General features: G+C 40.9%; 1 protein-coding gene across 1 annotated transcript; it reads left to right on the top strand.

The window, feature by feature from the left end:
• Nucleotides 1-11,127: 11,127 nt before the first annotated feature.
• LOC115679831 (beta-amylase 1, chloroplastic) lies at nucleotides 11,128-14,440 on the top strand. The gene is made up of 4 exons (XM_030603548.2): nucleotides 11,128-11,864; nucleotides 12,912-13,122; nucleotides 13,229-13,339; nucleotides 13,429-14,440. Exons 1-4 carry the CDS (start codon nucleotides 11,242-11,244, stop codon nucleotides 14,236-14,238), a joined length of 1,755 nt encoding a protein of 584 aa, XP_030459408.1. The 5' UTR covers nucleotides 11,128-11,241; the 3' UTR covers nucleotides 14,239-14,440.
• Nucleotides 14,441-21,115: the final 6,675 nt, after the last annotated feature.

A 21,115-nucleotide genomic window follows, 5' to 3' on the forward strand; every position in this document is an offset into this window, starting at 1 on the left:
CATAATTTAATCCGTCGCAAATTTGCGACGGAAAGTGGAGTTCCGTCGCAAATTTGGGACGGACCAGTATAGTCCATCGCAAATTTGCGACGGACTCAACCTATCCGTCGCAAATTTGCGACGGACAATACTGGTCCGTCGCAAATTTTGCGACGGAATTTTTACCGCTTGAAATTTGCGACGGATAATTTAATCCGTCGAAAATTTGCGACGGATTTTTATTTTCGTCACAAATTTGCAACGGATTTTTTTTTACTTCGCAAATTTGTGACGAATTTTTATTTCCGTCGGAAATTTTTTGTCGGTCGAAAATTTGCGACCGACATAGAAAGTCCGTCGCAAATTTGCGACATTATTACCCCCTCCTCCTCCCCCGCTTCCCCGACGCTTACCAAGCCCTATCTGAGCAGCTCCCCCGCCGCCGTCGCAGCCGTCGCCGTCGCCGCCCAGCCTCGCAGCCCGCCCGCAGCCTCCCGCGCCCGTCGCCGGTCGCCCCACAGAGCCCCTCCCTGCCGGCGGTCGCGGGCCGCCTCCCCCGCACCCCCGCCCGTCGCCCGCCCACCCCCGGCGGTCGCGCGCCTCGCCGTCGCAGCCGTCGCCGTCGCCGCCCAACCTCGCAGCCACCCCGCAGCCTCCCCGTTCGTCGCCGGTCGACCCGCAGGCCCCCGCCCGTCGAAGGTCGCGGGCCGCCCGCCCGCAACCCCCGCCCGTCGCCCGCCCTCACGGCCGCGCCCTTGCCCCCCCGCCTCGCTCGCCGCCTCGCCGCGTCCGGAGGCGGCCCGAGCCTCGCCGCCGCCTACTGCGAGACCGACCGACGCTGTCGCCCCTAGCCTCGCCGCCTCGCCCGCCCGCCAAGAGCCGCCCACGCCGTCGGCCCGCGGCCCGCCGCCGTCGCCGTCGCCGCCCACCATCACGGCCGAGGCCGAGGCTCGCCGCGGGCTTGAGCCCCCGCCCGTTGCCGCCCTCGCCGGAGGCACGGCCACCGTCGCCGCCGGCCGGCCGCCGCCGACGCCGTCGTAAATCACCGTCGCCGCCGCCCGGCAGGCAGCCCGGCCACCCGCCTCCCCGTCGGGCCAACGCCAATCGCCGCCGCCCGACGCCGTCGCCGCCGACCGACACCGTCGCCGCCGAACTCCGCCGTCGTTCACCCGGTCGTGGTCGAGCACTTGGCCAACTAGTCACCATTTGGGCCCACACCTGCGCCGGGACCGCCACTGTTCGATCGGCCGGTTTTTGTTGTCCTTGAACCAAGTAAGCAACTCCCTAAACCCTAGTTAATATAATTAGGTAATTAGTCTGACTTGTTTAGGGATTATTTATGATCATTTTTCGTTGGCTAAGTTACGGGTCGATTTCAGGATTGCATGTGGCTTTAATCGATGGTCGACTGGTTAATTTGTCTATTATGTGGATGATTAAGCGTTAAATGACGATAGGGTGATTGATTAAGCGTTTTCACAGAAAATGCTTGAAAATTGAACAATTCTATAAAAAATCATGAAAAATTATGGAAAATAAAAAAAACGGTATATGTTGGCAACAAATATGAAATTTGACCGTAAAAGTTTTTTAAAATTTTTAAAAAACTAAAATTTCATAATATCACAAAATGGCAAAAATTAATAGTAACCACCCATTTTTAGTGAAATTTAGATTTTTTAACGTTCCAGGACAAAAAATATTAAAATATTAAAAATTTTCATAACCTTATAAAATGGTTTAAAATAAATGTGGTCACCCATTGTGAGGGAAATTTTTATTTTTTTGGGTGAAAAAAAAAATTAAAAAAATATAAAATTTCAAAACTGCATAGAATTGCCTAGAAAACATGTGGCCATCAACTTGCAGTGAAATTTAAATTTTGTTAGGTGGCCAAAAAAAAATTAGAATTTAAAAAAACTTCACGGAATGGCTTATAATACATGTGGCCACCCACTTTTAGTTATATTTAATTTTTTTAACGTGCCCTAAAAATTATTAAAATAAAGAAGGACAAAAATTTTGGAAACTTTACCTAATAGCTTAGACTACATGTGGCCACCTAATTTTAGTATGGAAAATTTTTTTTATTTCACGGAAAAAATTTTATATTAAAAAATAATAATTTAAAAATTCTAAAAATTTTTAAATTTCAAAACTTTACAGAATTTTTTAGAATATCGGTGGCCACCAACTTTTAGTGAATTTTTTTTTTTTAGGTCCCAAATAAAATTTAACAATAATAACAATTTTTCTCTTACAAAACTTTACAGAATGACTTAGAATACCTGTGGCCACCCACTTTCAGTGAAATTTAAATTTTTGTACGTGGTCAAAAAAATTTTATTCAAAATGAATGCGATTCATATAGTGATGTTTGATACCTGTGGCCACCCATATCGTGCTCATATATTGATGTTTCATATCAAAATGAATGGAATTCATAGTATATTTGTTCGTAGGAAATTGCACGTCATAAGCACTCGACATTGGCTCATTTCAAAGAAACATTTTCTCAGTCTTTCCATCAAAATGGTAAGCTTCGTCATGTACATCATTATGTGTCCGTAATACGTGTCAATAGTTCTTTACATATTCGCATAACCTTCCTACTTGTCAGTATAAACGTGGAGGTCATTCGTATAGAAGACAAGCCTCTTCCTCGTCCTCGTCCCCGGCCCTTTCCTCTTCCCCTGTCCCGTCATCTAACCCTCAACCACAATATGGTCCGTCACAATATGGACACATTGGCCCTTCCTCCAACACTCAACAACATGTTACGGGACTTGGCCACATGCGAACTGAATCTCCTCCAGTTCAATCTCCTTCAGCTCCCTCTCCTTCCGTTCCACCCCATTATTCGGCGGAACAATCGAATATTGATGGAAACACAGGTCAAGAAGATAACCGATTCTTCATATGCCCATTTGGAGATTCGTAAGTACTTCATTTTTATTTTAGTATATGTAATATTTAGGGCTTTAGATATTGATGTCAACTGAATTGTCGATGTTGCACAATATTCGTATGATTGCAGATTCACGGATGCTCCGTCTGTTGTGAGGGAATTGAACAAAATAGTAAGAAACTTTTGGATGGGAGAGTATATTACTTACAGAAGTGTTCCACAAGAAGTGAAAGAAATGTGGTGGAAAGAGTTCAAGATAAGTTTTACATATTTTATTTTCTCACCAATTAAGTTTGGTGTAGTATATTGATGGTCAAGAATGATGTAAAGGGACCAGAACAACTCTGTAGTTTTCGATACCTAAAGGACCAGATATTTTTCCCGACATGAACTTTACAAAATCTGTCTATATTTGTCTGGTGCATGGTTATGGATATGTGATCATCATAATAACTTTCAATTTGTGTTTTTATTCATTGCAGCGGAAGTTCAAGTGGGAGGAAGCGGAAGACAATGAAATGAGAAGAATTTTCGATAAGAAAAACAGTGATTTTATGCGAAATGTCATGAATAGAGCGAAGATCAAGCAAGTGAAGCCGTCTTTCTTTACAGCTGACAATTGGGCGGCAATTAACAGATTTTGGGCATCTGAACAGAGTCGGCAACTCTGTGAGCAGAATAAGAAGAATCGATCTTCTAGTTCTAGTGATTGGTCAGCCACATATGCTGGGGGCTCTATCAACATTGCGGAGCATCGCAAACGACTGGTAAGTCTGTTAAATGAATTATAAGTTAATTTAATTCAATTACTCATGTTTACATTTTGTAGGCACAAGAATTGGGGACGGAACCGACATTTGCAGCTACTTTTGAATGCACATTTCAAAAGAAAGATAAGACATGGACTGGCGATCGAGCAAAAGCTGTTAACGTATGTAAGGTTATACTTTGGCTTATATGTAAACTATAATGAAAACCGTGAATGCTTTCAATATTTATGGTAGATATATATATAGTGATTTTATTTTCATCTACATTGTTAATGTAGAAAAAATATGATGAACTTTTAATGAGCAGTGCTAGTGGTAGTGATAATTGTCCTGAGCCATCAGTTGATAATATGGCATTATGGATGGAGGCAACGGGTGGGGTGAAAAAAGGGAAAATATTTGGGATGGGATCGTTGTCAAGGATGTACATACCGAATAATCCTGGAAGTTCATTATCCACTGCGACTGGTCGAAGGAGGTCACGACAAGACGAGCAATTGACCCAAGAAGTGCATCGTCTGAATAATTTACTTGTTCAGAAGGAATAACAAATAAATAACTTGGAACAACAAATGAGACTCGTTATGCGGCACCTTAACCTCAATCGCTATGACGATCCTCCTGTACCTCCAGCCAATCCAATAGGTGATGGGCACAATGATGACCAACACATTGATGCCGAGAATGCTAATGATGATGATGATGATGATGATTTTCTCCGGACTTTCTAGTTAAAATTCTCAAAATCAGGGGTAAGCTTGCTTCATAATCTTGGTTTTTCATAATTTCACTCATATTCATATGTAAGAACATTTATATTCGTCCTGAAACGTATTTTTGTTAACCCTCTTGTTATTTTACACCTAGTTCCACATCCATGCATAAACGCTTCTTTTATATTCTGGACTGATTTATGTATCGACATTTCCTCAGGTCTCGACAAAAGTGACTACTTTTGGTGTCCTGCCATCGTACCAAAAGCTGCGTCTTCTTGTGTATGATTTTTCTCGTCTTCTATGGTTGTCCCGTCTCTTAGTTCATGTTTTGAATGTATTGTAAGATTGGATATCAAATAGCATCATGTCGACTCGCAACTTTCCTTGAGTTATTTGTTTCAATTATATGTCATTGTGGCTGGTTTGTCAGAATCTATGGTTTGTTCGTTTTTCTGTTTCAATTATATGTCATTGTCTCCTTTGTTTGATATGGACAAGAATTTATGGCCGAAATGACGTAAAAATAGCGACGAATATTTTAAGCCGAATTTTGCGATCATTGCAGTTCGTCGCTAATTTGCGACGAATACATTTTGCGACGAATTTTGCGACGAATTTGCGACGAATTTTGCGACGAAATTTGTGACGAAATTGCGACGAAATTTGCGACGAAATTGCGACGAAATTTGGGACGAATTTTGCGACGAAATTTTTTCAGTCGCAAATTCGATTTGCGACGGATTTTTCCAAATTTTCCGTCGCAAATTTCGTCGCTAATCCGGTGTTTTTTTGTAGTGTAAGTGCTCCCTAAATCTTGGTTAGGACAATGGGTCACTAATGACATGTGTAAGGACTGATTAAGAGCTATTTAGAGATGGTTTAGTGGCTGAATGTGTTTGGTTGTTTGTTGGTTCTTGCTTGGTTGATTCTCGGTTTGGTTGCTGTTGTGCTTTTATGTTTTGTTATTTTTTTGGAGACTTTGTTAGGCCGAATCTGAGGTGGTGTTCCGCATGAAAGTTGTCCCTAACATCTTGAAATACAACATAAATTAAATCTGAATTTTTTGGAGATCATTTGGGGGCATTCGGAGGGCCATTTTCGGACCGTCTCAAAGCTGCCGGAATCATTGTTCACCTGACCTTCGTGTCTTTCCGAATTTTTATAAGTTTTTCCAGGTCTCTTTTCAACAAACTTCCTTCACAAAAATTGTTGAGAACACTTATTTCTATAACATATAAAAATTTTAAATCTTCATAAAGAGATTTGGGTACTGATTGAGATGCATTTGGAAGACTGAGTGGCCTGTCTGAATGAACTGATTTCCGTCTGACTTTGGTGACAAAACGAGGTGTTTACGGTGGGAACTGGGTTTCGTGTTTTTCATGAAAAATGTTTATCAAGATGTTTTCTATGACATATCCGAAATTTAGAATTTTTGGAGTTGAATTACTATTTAATTCGAAAGGATTTTGGTTGCTGTGCAGCCGCCCAGATTAGTCCCGGTCTGTGCAAGTTCGGTTTTCTCTCTCTTGGGGACTATTCGATGTTATTGTTGCATGTGAGAGGCGTGGCTTGTTGTTAGATGAATATGGGTTTAGTGGCATTTGACTAATCGAAAAGATGAGAATTGAGTTGAGTGCTTGAATGCTCGTGTGATCACATAATGTCCTGAAGCGTCTTACGCGGGAATTTAACCTGTCTTGAAGCGTTTTACACGAGACGATGCCGATTTATCGAATGCCCGGCGGGGGCCCGGATGCCAATCGCGGTGAAGGCCGGATTGATGCTCCTCATGGAATGCCGTCTTGATGAGTAATTGTGGTTGAGTATGATGGCTGCCAAATGTTTCAATTGTTTCACAGCTCGGTCTCATTCTCTCATAATTTGATTCTCAGGATCATGCTCCCACTGATTTCTTCTCTTAGATGTATTTAGAAATGTGAACTTTGGCTACTGGATGGTGAAGTCAATTGAGTAGCTTCACTTTACTCCTTACAGTTCCAAAGAACCGATGAGGCAGGAATTAAGGTTACCTGTCACCACCTGCGATCAAGTGTGTATCAAATCTTTATAAATTGATTACATAGCATCAGTAAGGTTACTATCAAATTGTTTCTGATCATTCACTCCATATACATCTCCGGCAGATATGATACCTTTCTCGTCCACCATACATGATACATCAAGTTTCTTTTCTATTTGTCCTTTTAGGTTGCCAATTCAACTTTTCTTTTCTTGAAAAACCTCTCTTTGGGTGTAACCGGGAGTTTCTGCGCACATCTCCCTTGGAGTAACAAGATTTAAACCCTACTATCTGGACTTATCCCGAGCCTGGTACGCTCGAAGAAACATCACCCGCTAGGCGAATCGCTCAACAGTAAGATGCTCTGAAGGTTAGGTCACCCTTCCGAACTTTTCCATTTAAGTAGTGGTGCACGTCGGCTTGCATCTTAGAACTGCCGAGCATATTTCTAAATATTATCAATCTATGCAACCTAATCAGAGGAAGCGGGAAGTGAGCTCATCCAGCCCTGGAAGCAATTCTTTGGATGAGGAGAAGGCCGGGTTCTTCTGGATGGACCTCTAGTTGTAATTCGCACCTGCCTGCTTTGCAAGCAGACGACACATCGAGACTCAGAATTTGATAAGAAATGAAAAAGGAAACATTCAAAATAAGTTTCAATCCCACTTCTTTAGGACTGATCATGCTCTCCATGGCAATAGGGATAGCAATAATGAACACGACTTGTTTGAACTACGCAACACGAGGAATACTCATAATAAGCACATATGATAGGAAAAGTAGTGTTTAAATATCAACATTAGATTGTGAAATTAAACAAACGGATCATAGAAGAGAGGGGAAGCGGACTGTGTACGGTGGTGGTGAGGGCTTCAAGCACTATACTACCCACGAAGATGACGTTCAATAGAGGCAAGAGTCAACAAGTGCTCTTTCATAAGTTCTACTGTTGAATCCATCTTCTTCCTTGAGAACTCATCATCAAGCGTGAGACCTATATCAGGCCCACAGAATAAGATGGTCATGACCAAAACCCAAGATGACTAAGTAGGCGACTAACCAAAAGACAAAGGCAAGTTTTGAAAAACCAATTCGATGAAAAGATTGGAGTGCCATGCTATATTGCAATGCAAAAAGATGAAGTGCAAGATAAATATCTCTGACTAACAGCAGTTTCGAGACAGAATTTGCTAGCGGAAAGTACCAATAATGAAGATTGTAATTGATTTTAATGGGAAAACAGAATTTTCTATACCTTGCACGATGGTCAACTCCCCATTGGGAGAAGTTACCGGGAAGGAAAAGATGAGGTCCTTAGGCACATTGTAAGAACCATCAGAAAACACCCCCATGGAAACCCACGTCCCCTGAGAAGGTGCAGTCCAGAGAACAAGAGCTTAGTAAAAACAAGCAGAACTAATAGGCTAACTGAGATCAAGTAAAAAGGAAAAGGAAACCTCTTAATTGGCATCCGCACAAAAGATTTATGACTTTTCTGGTAATTTCCCATTAAATTGATACCGGTACACCCAATTGACATCCATATGAAACGTTAAATTCAAGTTCAATATAATCAATTATCCGTTAGGACTTATCATCGGATTCAAACAAAGCGTATAGACCTAGATTCATGTGTACCCAAGGCGAGAGTGACTCCTCAGAGAGAGATTATAGCATTTTATCACTAATCAAGATTATATGTGGGAACCATTCAACATTCAATTACCATGTTTATAAACTATTATAATAATTATGATCACATTAAATTTATAATGGAAAAAATACCCGATCGCAGAGCTAAAATCAGCGAGACAGGCCCTGGACACCATCACCAACCATTGCTGAGTGGACACGTATCGCCATTCGATTCGTCCAATGTGTCATCTCTGATTGGAGGTTTGGCTTTGGTATTGTTGTGGCTGATGATGAGAATAGGCTGCGGTGGAGCTCTGGCTGATCTGGTCGCGTACCTTCAAGCCGCTAGCTTCGTCTAGAGCTACAGATCTAGGCAACGGCGCCGGGAAGAAGCTGGAAGGTTGCTGGTGTCACAGTGGTGCTTGTGCAAGGAAGAAGAAAAGAGAAAAAAAAAACAAGAAATAAAAGAAATTGGAAAAAATTGTGAAAAATTTTGAAAAAATTATTAAAATGTTATTAAAAATTATCCACGTTAGTGCCGGCTGTACCACGTGAGGCAGCTGGTGTCTATGTCAGTGAATTCCAGCCAAAATTGACCGGATAGACTCAATTGGCAGAATGTCAAAAGGTTTATGACTCAATTGGTAAAATCAAAATGTCTATGACTAAATTGACAAAAGTACAATAGGTTTAGGTTTTTTTTGGGCAATTTTCTCAGCACTTAAGTAATTTGAAAAAAAAAGTTATAGCATTCAAGTGAGCATCATACAAAAATTATGGCATTCAAGTGATAGATAAAAAAAGTTATAACACTCATGTAAGAGCCGTACTAAAATTATGACACTTGTGACATTCTTTTTCTATATTATTATGTTTTTTGTTATATGAACTGAATCATATATGTTAATATGTATTTTTTCCGTGTAATACTATACCGTGCATTACATGGACTTAAGATTTGTGCACCAAGTGTCATACAACCGCTGTTGGAAAAGGCTTTGGATGGTACAATACGAGTTACCTCTTCCGTGATAGACTAGGCAACATTTTATCGCGACCAAATGGTTCATCATAATGGTTCTTGTTAACGACTGTTCTAAGAATGATAAAAACCTAAGCATAGAAAGAGTAAAATTTCAATGCACATTAAAGATCGTTGAAAGTTAAATAAATATTATATTTTCTTTTTAGCATGTTATGGATAAATTACAATTTCCAAAGTATGATCAATACTTCCTATCAAATGCCTTGGGGTACTGTTTATAAATTTTTTTATAATAATAACATGTCTAATACCCTATTGCCATAAATTATTAATTAAGTAATAAATAACATCACTTAAAAAATTCACTTACTTTCAATTCAAAATGGGGATGGAAATTACCCCCAAATCCTTTTTCTTTGATTTATCCATTGACCGTTATAATTCCTGGATAAAAAAAGTGTGATCCGACAATAAATATCGATTTTTTGTTTAAAACAAAGTGTCTCGTTTCATTCATGGAACTTTCTCATAATTGAATTTTCTATTGATTCTCACAAATGAGAGAGTATGATTGCAGTTTTACTCTCAAATTCTCAATTTCAATTGTACTATCAACTGTTCAATTTATTTCGTTTTCCCTTCTCAACAATTCCAATATTTATTTTGTTTTTCAATTTTATTTAACCATCTAAAAATGAAAATTATCATGCCACGCATCTATGACATCGCACGACACACCAAATTTGCTATAAGAATCTCACTTAATCTTGAAATGAAATTAGAGAATAAGAAATATAAATCATATTCATGATTCAATATACAATTAAATAAAAATTTATAAACTTCTATGTTGTAATATCTGACATACACACACACTTAATCTTAACAAGAAGCTAATAAAATTTGTCCATCTCAATCAAGTTCAAGTGAAAAACCATGCAAGCTCGATTAAAAAAAATAAATGATGAATACGTGCTCGAGTTACCGTATAATAATTTGGAATCATTTAATATAATTAACCAAAAATATCATGGAATTATGATCTATATAGATACTAAGTTATACATAAATTTGGGCAATCGAAATGATTCCTTTTTTCGTCTAAATATTTTGAATGAAACAAAAATATGTGTGTTATTACTTATATCGTTGCCCAAGATACAAATTTATTGCTAGTTGACATAATAACACGAATAATGAAAATACCTTGACCTAATATTGGACGAAGGCAAAAATAATTTCCTTAATAGAAAAGGAAAATGAAATCGCAGAGAGAAGTGACAGATATAAGAGGGTGGAGGGGGGAGGGAATTAGAGAGACATCGCTTATTGCAAGTAATGTGATTTATTACTACTTTATTGTGTATTAACCAAAAAAAAATGTTTTTGTCATTTTAAATAAAAAGGTGTGGTTCGCGTGGGTCCCACTGTCCAAATCAATTGGACACGTGGGCACGGCTCGGATCACAAACGTCGATCGCTCGAATCAAAAGCCCAATGCTAAAACCCGACCCGACGAGGCGGGCCCCACTTTGGGCCAATCGCGGCCGCAGATCACGCTCCAATCACGACCGTTCGATCGTCGCGAAGGCCGACACCCAACCTGCTCATCAGCCGGGCCGTCCGTGTCCTTATCCCCACCAGACGCGGCACCGACTCGCCGTCTTGACTCTCCCCTCCTCGCGACACGTGTCCTCCCCCATCCTTCCCCTGGACGCCAAAACGAGTCTGATGAAGCAAAACGACGAGAAGCGCAAACCCTTGGCTTACATCCAAAGGGCCCTGACACGTGAACCCCTCCCGCCGCACGTGTCGCGTCCCCATTGGGTGCGGCGCGTAGATTTTTCTATTCGTGAACACGCCTGATACGCCGTGCCACTTTAGCCGGAAACCTTCACGCGCTCCCGGATCTCCACCGCCCATCGTCACGTGCGTCGCCCTATCGCAGCCGTCGCCCCCTCCCACGCCCCTCGTTCCGCCACGAGGTGGAGATCACACGTGGCGCGATATTAATGGCTCGAGATTATTTAATTTCCATTTTATCGCTTTTAAAAAGAAAATCTTATCTGAATTCTCGTCCCTATATATATTGAGGTCAGACCTCCCTCCACCTCTCGTTCAAATCTCTAAGCACGTATTCCACTGAACAACGTAACTCGATACCGAGAGAGAGAGATCGTTTTCCGTCATTCGATTGGATTTTCCGGAGAAAATTAGCAGCGAGCATGGCGTTGAGCATGGCTCACCAGATCGGGACGCTCGCCGGGACGCCGATCCAGGCGGCGGAGTCCGGGAGCGGCTCCGGGGAGCCGTCGACGGCGACGGTGAGCGCGGCCGCGGTATGGAAGTCGCCGGCGCCCAGCGTCCGGTGCCGGGCGCAGAAGCCGGAAGCGGTGGACGCTCTGTCGTCGCCGCCGAGCCCGTGCAGGTCGCCGGTCCTGGGGGGGATCCGCCCGGATCTGTCCGTCGCGTGCCAGGCCTTCGCGGCGGAGATGGAGGCGCTGCCGGAGGCGGCGGTGAGGGAGCACAGGGAGGTGGCGCCGGCCGAGGCCGGCGAGAAGGGGAGCGGAGGAGTGCCGGTGTTCGTGATGATGCCGCTGGACAGCGTGACGATGAATAACACGGTGAACCGGAGGAAGGCGATGAACGCGAGTCTGCAGGCGTTGAAGAGTGCCGGCGTGGAGGGGATTATGATGGACGTGTGGTGGGGATTGGTGGAGAGAGAGCCTGGGAGCTACAATTGGGGTGGTTATGCGGAACTTTTGGAGATGGCTAAGAAGCATGGGTTGAAAGTGCAGGCTGTGATGTCGTTTCACCAGTGCGGTGGAAACGTTGGTGACTCTTGCTTGTAAGTTCTCTCTTTTCCTTTTTTTCATCTGAGTGATTGTAATTGCATCTTCAATCTGATTTAGCTTGCTGTGCTTTCGAATATCGGCATAGGGGGATGATTTAGAGAGGTAGACATTGGGAATTTGGGGTAATATCTGGATGTGGTGCTTTGGTAGGTTGCAAATTTTGCTTTTGTGTAAGGGTTTGGTATAATTGGCCTAGATAAAGGGTTGCAGGATGCGTAATTTTGTGCAAATTTTTCCATTTCCAAAAACTTTTGGATGTGAAGATAAATATCACTCTAATATTTTTGGAAGGGATAGGATCATGTTGAAACAGATATTGAGGATGCTGAAACGTCGATAATATAATATAGAGCTGCCTTCTCGATTTCATCTGTCCAATTGAGAGGACTCCAGGATATCTTAGACGTTGACATGATAATAGTGACATACTGATTGTTACTGTGCAAAACTCCACTGTTTGTATTATCTGCTTTGATGGGCCTTCTATTGTCCAGGAGAGACCGATCTCCCCGGTCCTAAACACACGCATTATGTCATGGCCCCTATAGATAAAGTGTGTCAATACACACAAACAGTTTACAATCAATGGATGAGATGCAGTCTTGTTTGTTCCAACAACCACCACATCCCCGAGGATTAGATCCTTAGAGATCTATACAGATTCTGCGCTTTGAACATAATAAATCCTTGGTTTTTAAATTGGGACCTGATCTTCTGGACCAAATAAAATGGGGAGCTGATCTTGAATTGGTTCTTGCACGCACCCATTCTTGTTGGGATCTAACGTTTTTTTTTAGACTTGGTGATATAAGTTGATGCCTGTGTTGTTGCACCTACAAATTAAGGTGGCTTGACATTGCTCAGGATGACCATGAGTGTCACTACTATTGTGTCATTAAGCTTTAGTAATGAGGGTTTTTCGTATGTTTCAATGTCACCATCTTCCATTTGAACTGGTGTGTAATAGGAACTGATTGTCCTTTTCTCCACCTGTGGTGTTTGATTTTTCTTGTAACTGGGCTGTGTTTTCCTCCTCTCAGCATCCCTCTACCAAAGTGGGCTGTGGAAGAAGTTGATAAAGATCCTAATCTTGCATATACAGACCAGTGGGGAAGGAGAAACTATGAATACATATCGCTTGGTTGTGACACCCTCCCTGTTCTCAAAGGGCGAACACCTGTACAGTGTTATGCTGACTTCATGTGCGCATTTAGAGACAACTTCCAGCACCTTTTAGGTGAAACCATTGTGGTGAGTTCTCATCTCGAAATACATTTTGTCATTTGACATGTCATATAGGTAGTGCCGTGAGCCGCTTTAGTGGAGCATATGCTGAATTGTCTTGCATAATCTGCAGGAAATTCAAGTAGGCATGGGGCCAGCAGGTGAACTTCGTTACCCATCATACCCTGAGCAAAATGGGACATGGAAATTTCCAGGAATTGGGGCCTTTCAATGTTATGACAAGGTAGGTGCTGTCATTTTCTTTCTTGAGTAAGTTTTCTTTTCTGCTTCTCTATTGCATTGCGTTCTGATTTCTTCAAATTCTTGATGCAGTACATGCTGAGTAGCTTGAAAGCTGCAGCCGAGGCTGCTGGCAAACCAGAATGGGGCCACACCGGTCCAACTGATGCTGGTGAATATAACAACTGGCCAGAGGATACCACATTCTTTAAGAAGGAAGGTGGAGGTTGGAACAGTCAATATGGTGAATTCTTCTTATCGTGGTATTCTCAGATGCTACTGGACCATGGTGAGAGGATACTCTCATCTGCCAAATCTGTCTTTGAGAATACAGGCGTGAAGATTTCAGTCAAGGTTGCAGGAATTCACTGGCACTATGGGACACGTTCGCATGCTCCTGAGCTGACAGCAGGATACTATAACACGCGTTTTCGGGATGGTTACCTTCCCATTGCCCAGATGTTGGCACGTCATGGTGCTATTTTCAATTTCACTTGCATCGAAATGCGTGACCATGAGCAACCCCAAGACGCGCTCTGCGCACCCGAGAAGCTGGTGAAGCAAGTAGCTTTGGCTACCCGGGAGGCAGAAGTTCCTCTTGCTGGGGAAAACGCACTGCAGCGCTATGATGATTATGCGCAGGAACAAATTTTGCGGTCCGCATTGCTGAACATCGATGGCTATCCTCAGGAGGACAGGGAGATGTGCGCATTCACATATCTGAGGATGAACCCAGACTTGTTCCAACCCGACAACTGGAGGCGGTTCGTGGCGTTTGTCAAGAAGATGAAAGAAGGGAGGGACCTGCACAGATGTTTGGAGCAGGTCGAGAGGGAAGCTGAGCACTTTGTTCATGTCACTCAGCCTCTAGTTCAAGAAGCAGCCGTCGCACTTAAGCATTGATAATATGTCTATAGGTGTGTCACAAGGTGTATAATAGACACCATGGTTTGATGCGGTCCCATCCCTTTTTTAAGGTAGGATGGGCGTAGAAAACTTCAAAGTCATATGTAGGAATTAAGGATACCCAAACACTGTTCATTTCCATAATATATACGATACTCTTATTATTCTCCAACCTTTTGCGTGCGAAACGTTTCTGGTATTTCCTTGCCTTAATCCTTTCCTCTCGTCCCCTCGTTGGCCACAGATGCATGTACTATTACCCTGGCAACCTTGAGTGTCATCTTGAGTACGACAGGCGTGAACCATTGCTCTCTCGATGAGCTAGTCCACTGGTGTCGGATAGTGGTACGAGTATCTTGTGATGGGGTTCATCTGTTGGCCTTTCGGGTAATCGAGTGACGTCGGGAGAGGGATCCTACTTGGTTTTCTTGATCTAGGTAATCGAGTGACGTCAGTAGCAACAGTGCAGACAATTGGGGAAGTAGCCACATTTGAGTGTATTGTAGGATGTCGGATCCAAAAATGGAGGATGATAGGCCGGTGTATCTGGCTGAAGATTCAAGTTCTTTGTTTGTTTTACTGGTATTACCCGCTGGGTTTTGTAGTTACCATTTATCTTTTCATTGTCTTGTGCTCTGTGATTGAATTTTCAAACGTTTTGGTTTCTGACCTATACTTGTTCCAGCACCGTGCACCTTCCTTGTTCGTCTGGCCTCATCTTCTGATACGTGCTTATTTAAGCAAAGAGCTGATTTGGCTTCTGGTGATTCATTGTAGGGAGCGATCTTGGCAGCGACGCTGATATCCTCCTTATTCTCCGGATGAGAACATTATGGTTATGACATAATGGCTTTTGTTAGTACTTTTGGATCTATTTCTTAGTGCAGATCGCAGAGCCTTGAATAGGTATCGATTTGCACTATTGAATTAGATAAGCATACGAAACAGACGGTCTGAGATTCGTTGGTATAATGACAACGAAAATGCATCAATCTATTAGGCTATGTTTGGTAGTAAGGATATCCTGTGTTTGGTTCCTGCCCTATACAGAATAAAATCGGATATAAGATGGATATTGTCTAGATAAAATTATCATATAGGGAGGTGGGATAAAATTGGATAGGATTTTTAATATTCATAATATAAAATTTATTTTTCTCGAATAACAATCTTCTTAAATTAATAAAATTGTAATAGTATTTGAATTCTAATATAAAAAATTCAAAATAACAAAAAATAAAAACAATTTGTTTTTATCTATTCCTATTTTATTTACATATTCGAATTTCTTTCTATCTTATAATATAAATTCAATATATATAAATATACATATATAATTAGTATTTATACTTATTACATATTTTAGGTATTTTAGTATAGTTTACTATTTAACAAAGTTTTATTAGAGAATGATGGAAGCGGATGAAAGAAATAAAAAATAGAGAGAGAGAAAAATAAAAATAAAAAAAGCAAATAAAAATGAAGTGGGCAAGAGTCCCGTGAGAGATTCTTACCATCTTTTATTTGAGCAATTTTTAGATTCATTTGCATTGATATGCATTTCATACCAAACAATGAACAGAATAGAAAGTGAAAATATCTAGTTTTATCACCGAGATTCACCAAGTGGATATAATATAGCAAAATTCCTAGATTTCATATCATATTCTATTCAGTCATATCATAACTAAAAATCCATATAATCAAACACAACCTTAGAGCTTTACCATCCAATGGATGAATTTGTCGTTTTACTTCTCACAGGGTGAATATATGATCAATGCAGACTAACCATTTTGTGCACCTCTTTGACTGAGGAAATTGCAAAGTTACTTCTATTTGATCGTGGAGTATCGCTTTTGCTGGATGTAGTCCTAACTTACACTGATGCCTTATAAACAGAATGGTGAAGATGCCCTAATCGAGCCCAATCATGTATTGAATAGGCATAAAATTTACGACCATGTTTTTCTCCATCTCTGGTTGGAGGGAGAACTCCACTAAATAGAAAACTGGTTAGAGGATGTTTGGTCAAATGGGATGAAGAAAATAGACCTATAATTGATCGAATTCCGTTTTGGACAAGACATAAATGAGGTGACTTTTTTCAAAAGAAAAACTAATGGTTAACCAGCAATTAACAGCTAAAGCAATTTGTCATTATTTCGAGCAAACAGGCGCATACTAAATATAGATTAGTCCTTGTTGCCCACGTTGATCGCACTAGAAATTGAGTATTCACCACAAAACCCAAGCAAAAAAAGTCGAAAACAAATCAATTGATGCATTTGAGGGGCGATCATGCATCGTACGACGTGATTCGGATGTTTTAGAGAGTCCTAAATCTCCCAACGAGAAAACTAGGCCATTTAACCTTCCTCTAAAACAATATCAATTTTGGTTCCTAAAGTTTGAGAAAAGGGAATCGCTATTTGTTTCAATGATAGTATCTTATGGCATAATCATATTACTTTCTCCGGTAAAGATTTTCTCCTTAAAAAATATCAGGTGCAAAGCACTCTTTGGTTTTGCTTTTTGAAGACGAATTCCAAAAGGGGTTTCAAAATTACTCCCACTTCGTCATCCTTAAATCTTATTTTTGGACTTGTTTAGCCAAAATTGCTTCCGCGACGAAATATCTTTCATTGAAAGTCATTTTTCGACTTTTGATAGGAGGAGACGGGTTCTGCGACGATTTCGAATAGGAAATATCCAAGCAGACAAGAAATAATTGCAAACCTTTACTTCGAACTTCGAACCAAACTGTACATACAAACCATATCGTAATTTAATCGACGACAAAACTTGAAAATATAGCCACTTCCACAGCAACACACGCACACAAACTGTGCCGCAATTTAATCAACGACAAAGCTTGTGAATGTGCAAAGATGTAATGCCGAAATTTAATCGACGACGCGAATAGCAAAGCTACAACTATGGAAAAATAAAGTGCAGTAAAGGAAAGTCAAAATAATTGAAATATAACATTTTGATTGATTTGTTGGGGGCTCTGTGAAGAGTATGATGTGGCTATTTAAAGCTCATAATCGACAGTTATCAACGGAGGTTACAAATGAGATTACAAACGATTACTAAAAAATAAATAACTTCTTAGCGGTTACAAGAAATTACAAAGAGAGGGATTCACCAAACAGTGGATATAATATAGCAAAATCCCTAGATTACATATCATATTTGTTCAGTCATATCCTAACTAAAAATCCAGATGATCAAACACAACCTTAGAGCTTTACAATCCAAGGGATGAATTGTCATTTTACTTCTCACAGGGTGAACGCATGATTTATGCAGACTAACCGTTTTGTGCTCCTCTTTGACTAAGGAAACTGCAAAGTTACTTCTATTTGATCGTGGAGTATCGCTTTTGCTGGATGTAGTCCTAACTGACACTGATACCTTATAAACACAATGGTGAAGATGACCTAATCAAGCCCAATCATGTATTGAATAGGCATAAAATTTACGACCATGTTTTTCTCCTTCTCTGGTTGGAGGGAGAACTCCATTAAATAGAAAACTGGTTAGAGGATGTTTAGTCTAATCAGGGATGAAGAAAATAGAGACCTGTAATTGATCGAATTCCGTTTTGGACAAGACATAAATGAGGTGACTTTTTTCAAAAGAAAAATTAATGGTTAACCAGCAATTAACAGTTAAAGCAATTTTTCATTATTTCGAGCAAACAGGCGCATACTAAATATAGATTAGTCTTCGACCAAAAAATATATATATATATAGATTAGTCGTTGTTGCCCACATTGATCGCACTAGAAATTGAGTATTCACCACAAAACCCAAGCAAAAACGTTCGAAAACAAATTGCCCGATGCATTTGAGAGGCGATCATGCATTGCACGGCGTGATTCAGATGTTTTAAAGAGTCCCAAATTTCCCAACGAGAAAACTAGGCCATTTAACCTTCCTCTAAAACAATATCGATTTTGGTTCCCAAAGTTTGAGAAAAGGGAATCTCTATTTGTTTCAATGATAGTCTCTTATGGCACAATCATATTACTTTCTCTAGTGAAGATTTTCGCCATAAAAAATGTCAGGTGCAAAGCACTATTTGGTTTTGCTTTTTGAAGACAAATTCCAAAAGGGATTTCAAAATTACTCCCACTTTGTCATCCAGAAATCTTATTTTGGACTTGTTTTGCTAAAATTGCTCCCGAAACGAAATATCTTTCACCTAAAGTCGTTTTCCAGCTTTAACGAAAGGAGACAGGTCCTGTAGCTATTTTGGACAGGAAATATCTAGGTAGATAACAAATAACTGCAAATCTTTACTTCAAACTTCGAACCGAACTTTACATATAAACCGTGCCGTAATTTAATCGACGACAAAACTTGAAAATGCAGTCACTTTCATAGCAACACACGCACAAAAACTGTGTCGCAATTTAATTGACGACAAAGCTTGAGAATGTGCAAAGATGTAATGCCGGAATTTAATCAACGACACAACATCCAAGATAGGGATAGACGCCATAATTTAATTGATGACGAGAATTGCAAAGCTACAACTATGGAAAAATAAAGTGCAGTACAGGAAAGTCAAAATAATTGAAATATAAAATTTTGATTGATTTGTCGAGGGCTCTCCGAAGAGTACAATGTGGCTATTTAAAGCCTACAATCGACAGTTATCAACGAATGCTATAAATGTGGTTACAAATAGTTACTAAAAAAGAAATAACTTCCTAGCGGTTACGAGAAGTTACAAAGAGAGGGACTCACCAAACAGTGAATAAAATATAGCAAAATTTCTAGATTTCATATCCTATCCTATCCTTACTAAAAATCCAGATGGTCAAACACAACCTTAGAGCTTTACCATCCAAGGGATGAATTGTCATTTTACTTCTCACCGGGTGAACGTATGATCTATGCAGACTAACCATTTTGTGCACCTCTTTGACTGAGGAAACTGCAAAGTTACTTCTATTTGATCGTGGGGTATCACTTTTGCTGGATGTAGTCCTGACTTACATTGATGCCTTATAAATAGAATGGTGAAGATGCCATAATCGAGCCCAATCATGTATTGAATAGGCATAAAATTTACGACCATGTTTTTCGTCATCTCTGGTTGGAGGGAGAACTCCACTAAATAGAAAAGTTAGAGGATGTTTGGTCTAATCAAGGATGAGGAAAATAGAGACCTCTAATTGATCGAATTCTGTTATGGACAAGACATAAATGGGGTGACTTTTTTAAAAAGAAAAATTGATGGTTAACCAGCAATTAACAGCTAAAGTAATTTTTCATTTTTTCGAGCAAATAGGCGCATATTAAATATAGATTAGTCCTTATTGCCCACATTGACAGCACTAGAAATTTGGTATTCATCATGAAACCCAAGCAAAAACAGTTGAAAACAAATCGCCCAATGCATTTGAGTGGCGATCATGCATCGCACGACATGATTCGGATGTTTTAGAGAGTCCTAAATCTCCCAACAAGAAAACTAGGCCATTTAACCTTCCTCTAAAACAATATCAATTTTGGTTCCTAAAGTTTGAGAAAAGGGAATCGCTATTTGTTGCAATGATAGTCGGAATAAGGACACTAGGAGTGCCATAATTTTCGTACGATGCTCATTTGAGTGCCATAACTTTTTTTTTGCTCACTTAAGTGCTACTTCCGGCAAAAAAAGATCACTTGAGTGTCACTTTCGGCGAAACTAGATCATTTGAGTGCCATTTCCGGCAAACCATCCTATGTGGATTTTTTTATTAATTTTCCATCCGACGTGGATTTTTAAAATATTTTTTTATTTTATTTTTTTGAATTTTTCTTTTTCTTTTTCTTTTTTATTTTCCTTCTTTTTTTCCTTCTCTTTTTCAATGCCAACGAGGGTCACCAGTGACCCTCGTCAGCTATGAAGGCCTTGCCCAGATTGGGCGACTGCTACCTTACCCTCGGCTGCGAAGGCCCTGGGCGAGGTCGTCTCCAGATCTGGGTGACCACGAGCGACGCGGCCTCGCCAGATCTGACGAGAGCTTTCGCCACCTCGCTTGCGGCCGCGAAAGCCCTTGGCGAGGCCGTCGCGAACAGGCGACGGCCTCGGCTGTCGTGGGTGAGGCGGCGAAGGCCATCGCCAAATCTGGCGAGGCCACCTCGCTCGCGACCGCCCAGATCTAGCGACGGCCTTTGCGATTCGAGCGAGGTGGTGAAGGCTCTCACCAGATCTAGCGAGAGCCTTCGTCGCCTCGCCTGCCGCAGGCGAGGCCGCAACGGCCTCACCCAAAGCCTTCTTGGCCGAGGGCAAGGCGGCCCTCGCCCAATCTGGGCAAGGCCTTCGCAGCCGGCGAGGGTCGCCGGTGACCCTCTCCGACAATGAAAAAAAAATTGCAAAAAAAAAGGAAAAAAAATTCAAAAATTCAAAAAAATATATTAAAATATTTTTCACATCAGCTCCGGTGAAGCCATGTAGGATGACCGATGTCCATGTCAGATTTTTCGGCTGCCAAATGGCCGATAGCACTCAAGTGATTACTTTTTGCCGGAAATGGCATTTAAGTGAGCCAAAAAAGAATTATGGCATTCAAGTGAGCGCCGTACGAAAATTATGACACTCCTAGTGTCCTTATCCCAATGATAGTCTCCTATGGCACAATCATATCACTTTCTCCAGTGAAGATTTTCGCTCTAAAAAATGTCAGGTGCAAAGCACTGTTTGGTTTTGCTTTTTTAAGATGAATTCCAAAAGGGATTTCAAAATTACTCCCACTTCATCATCCTTAAATTTTATTTTGGACTTGTTTCGCCAAAATTGCTCTCGTGACGAAATATCTTTCACTGAAAGTCGTTCTTTGACTTTTAATGAGAGGAGACGAGTTTTGTGGCA

The sequence above is a fragment of the Syzygium oleosum genome, unplaced genomic scaffold (assembly GCF_021117445.2).
Source record: "Syzygium oleosum isolate NSW1041296 unplaced genomic scaffold, Sole_v2.1 Sole_v2.01, whole genome shotgun sequence".
In the NCBI taxonomy this organism is placed as follows: domain Eukaryota; kingdom Viridiplantae; phylum Streptophyta; class Magnoliopsida; order Myrtales; family Myrtaceae; genus Syzygium; species Syzygium oleosum.

Excerpts from the sequence above, each read along its gene's own strand:
- LOC115679831 (XM_030603548.2), top strand. The coding sequence starts at position 11,242 with ATGGCGTTGAGCATGGCTCACCAGATCGGGACGCTCGCCGGGACGCCG. Across the intron at positions 11,865-12,911 it reads AACGTTGGTGACTCTTGCTT|CATCCCTCTACCAAAGTGGG; the intron begins GTAAGTTCTCTC and ends TCCTCCTCTCAG. Across the intron at positions 13,340-13,428 it reads CCTTTCAATGTTATGACAAG|TACATGCTGAGTAGCTTGAA; the intron begins GTAGGTGCTGTC and ends TTCTTGATGCAG.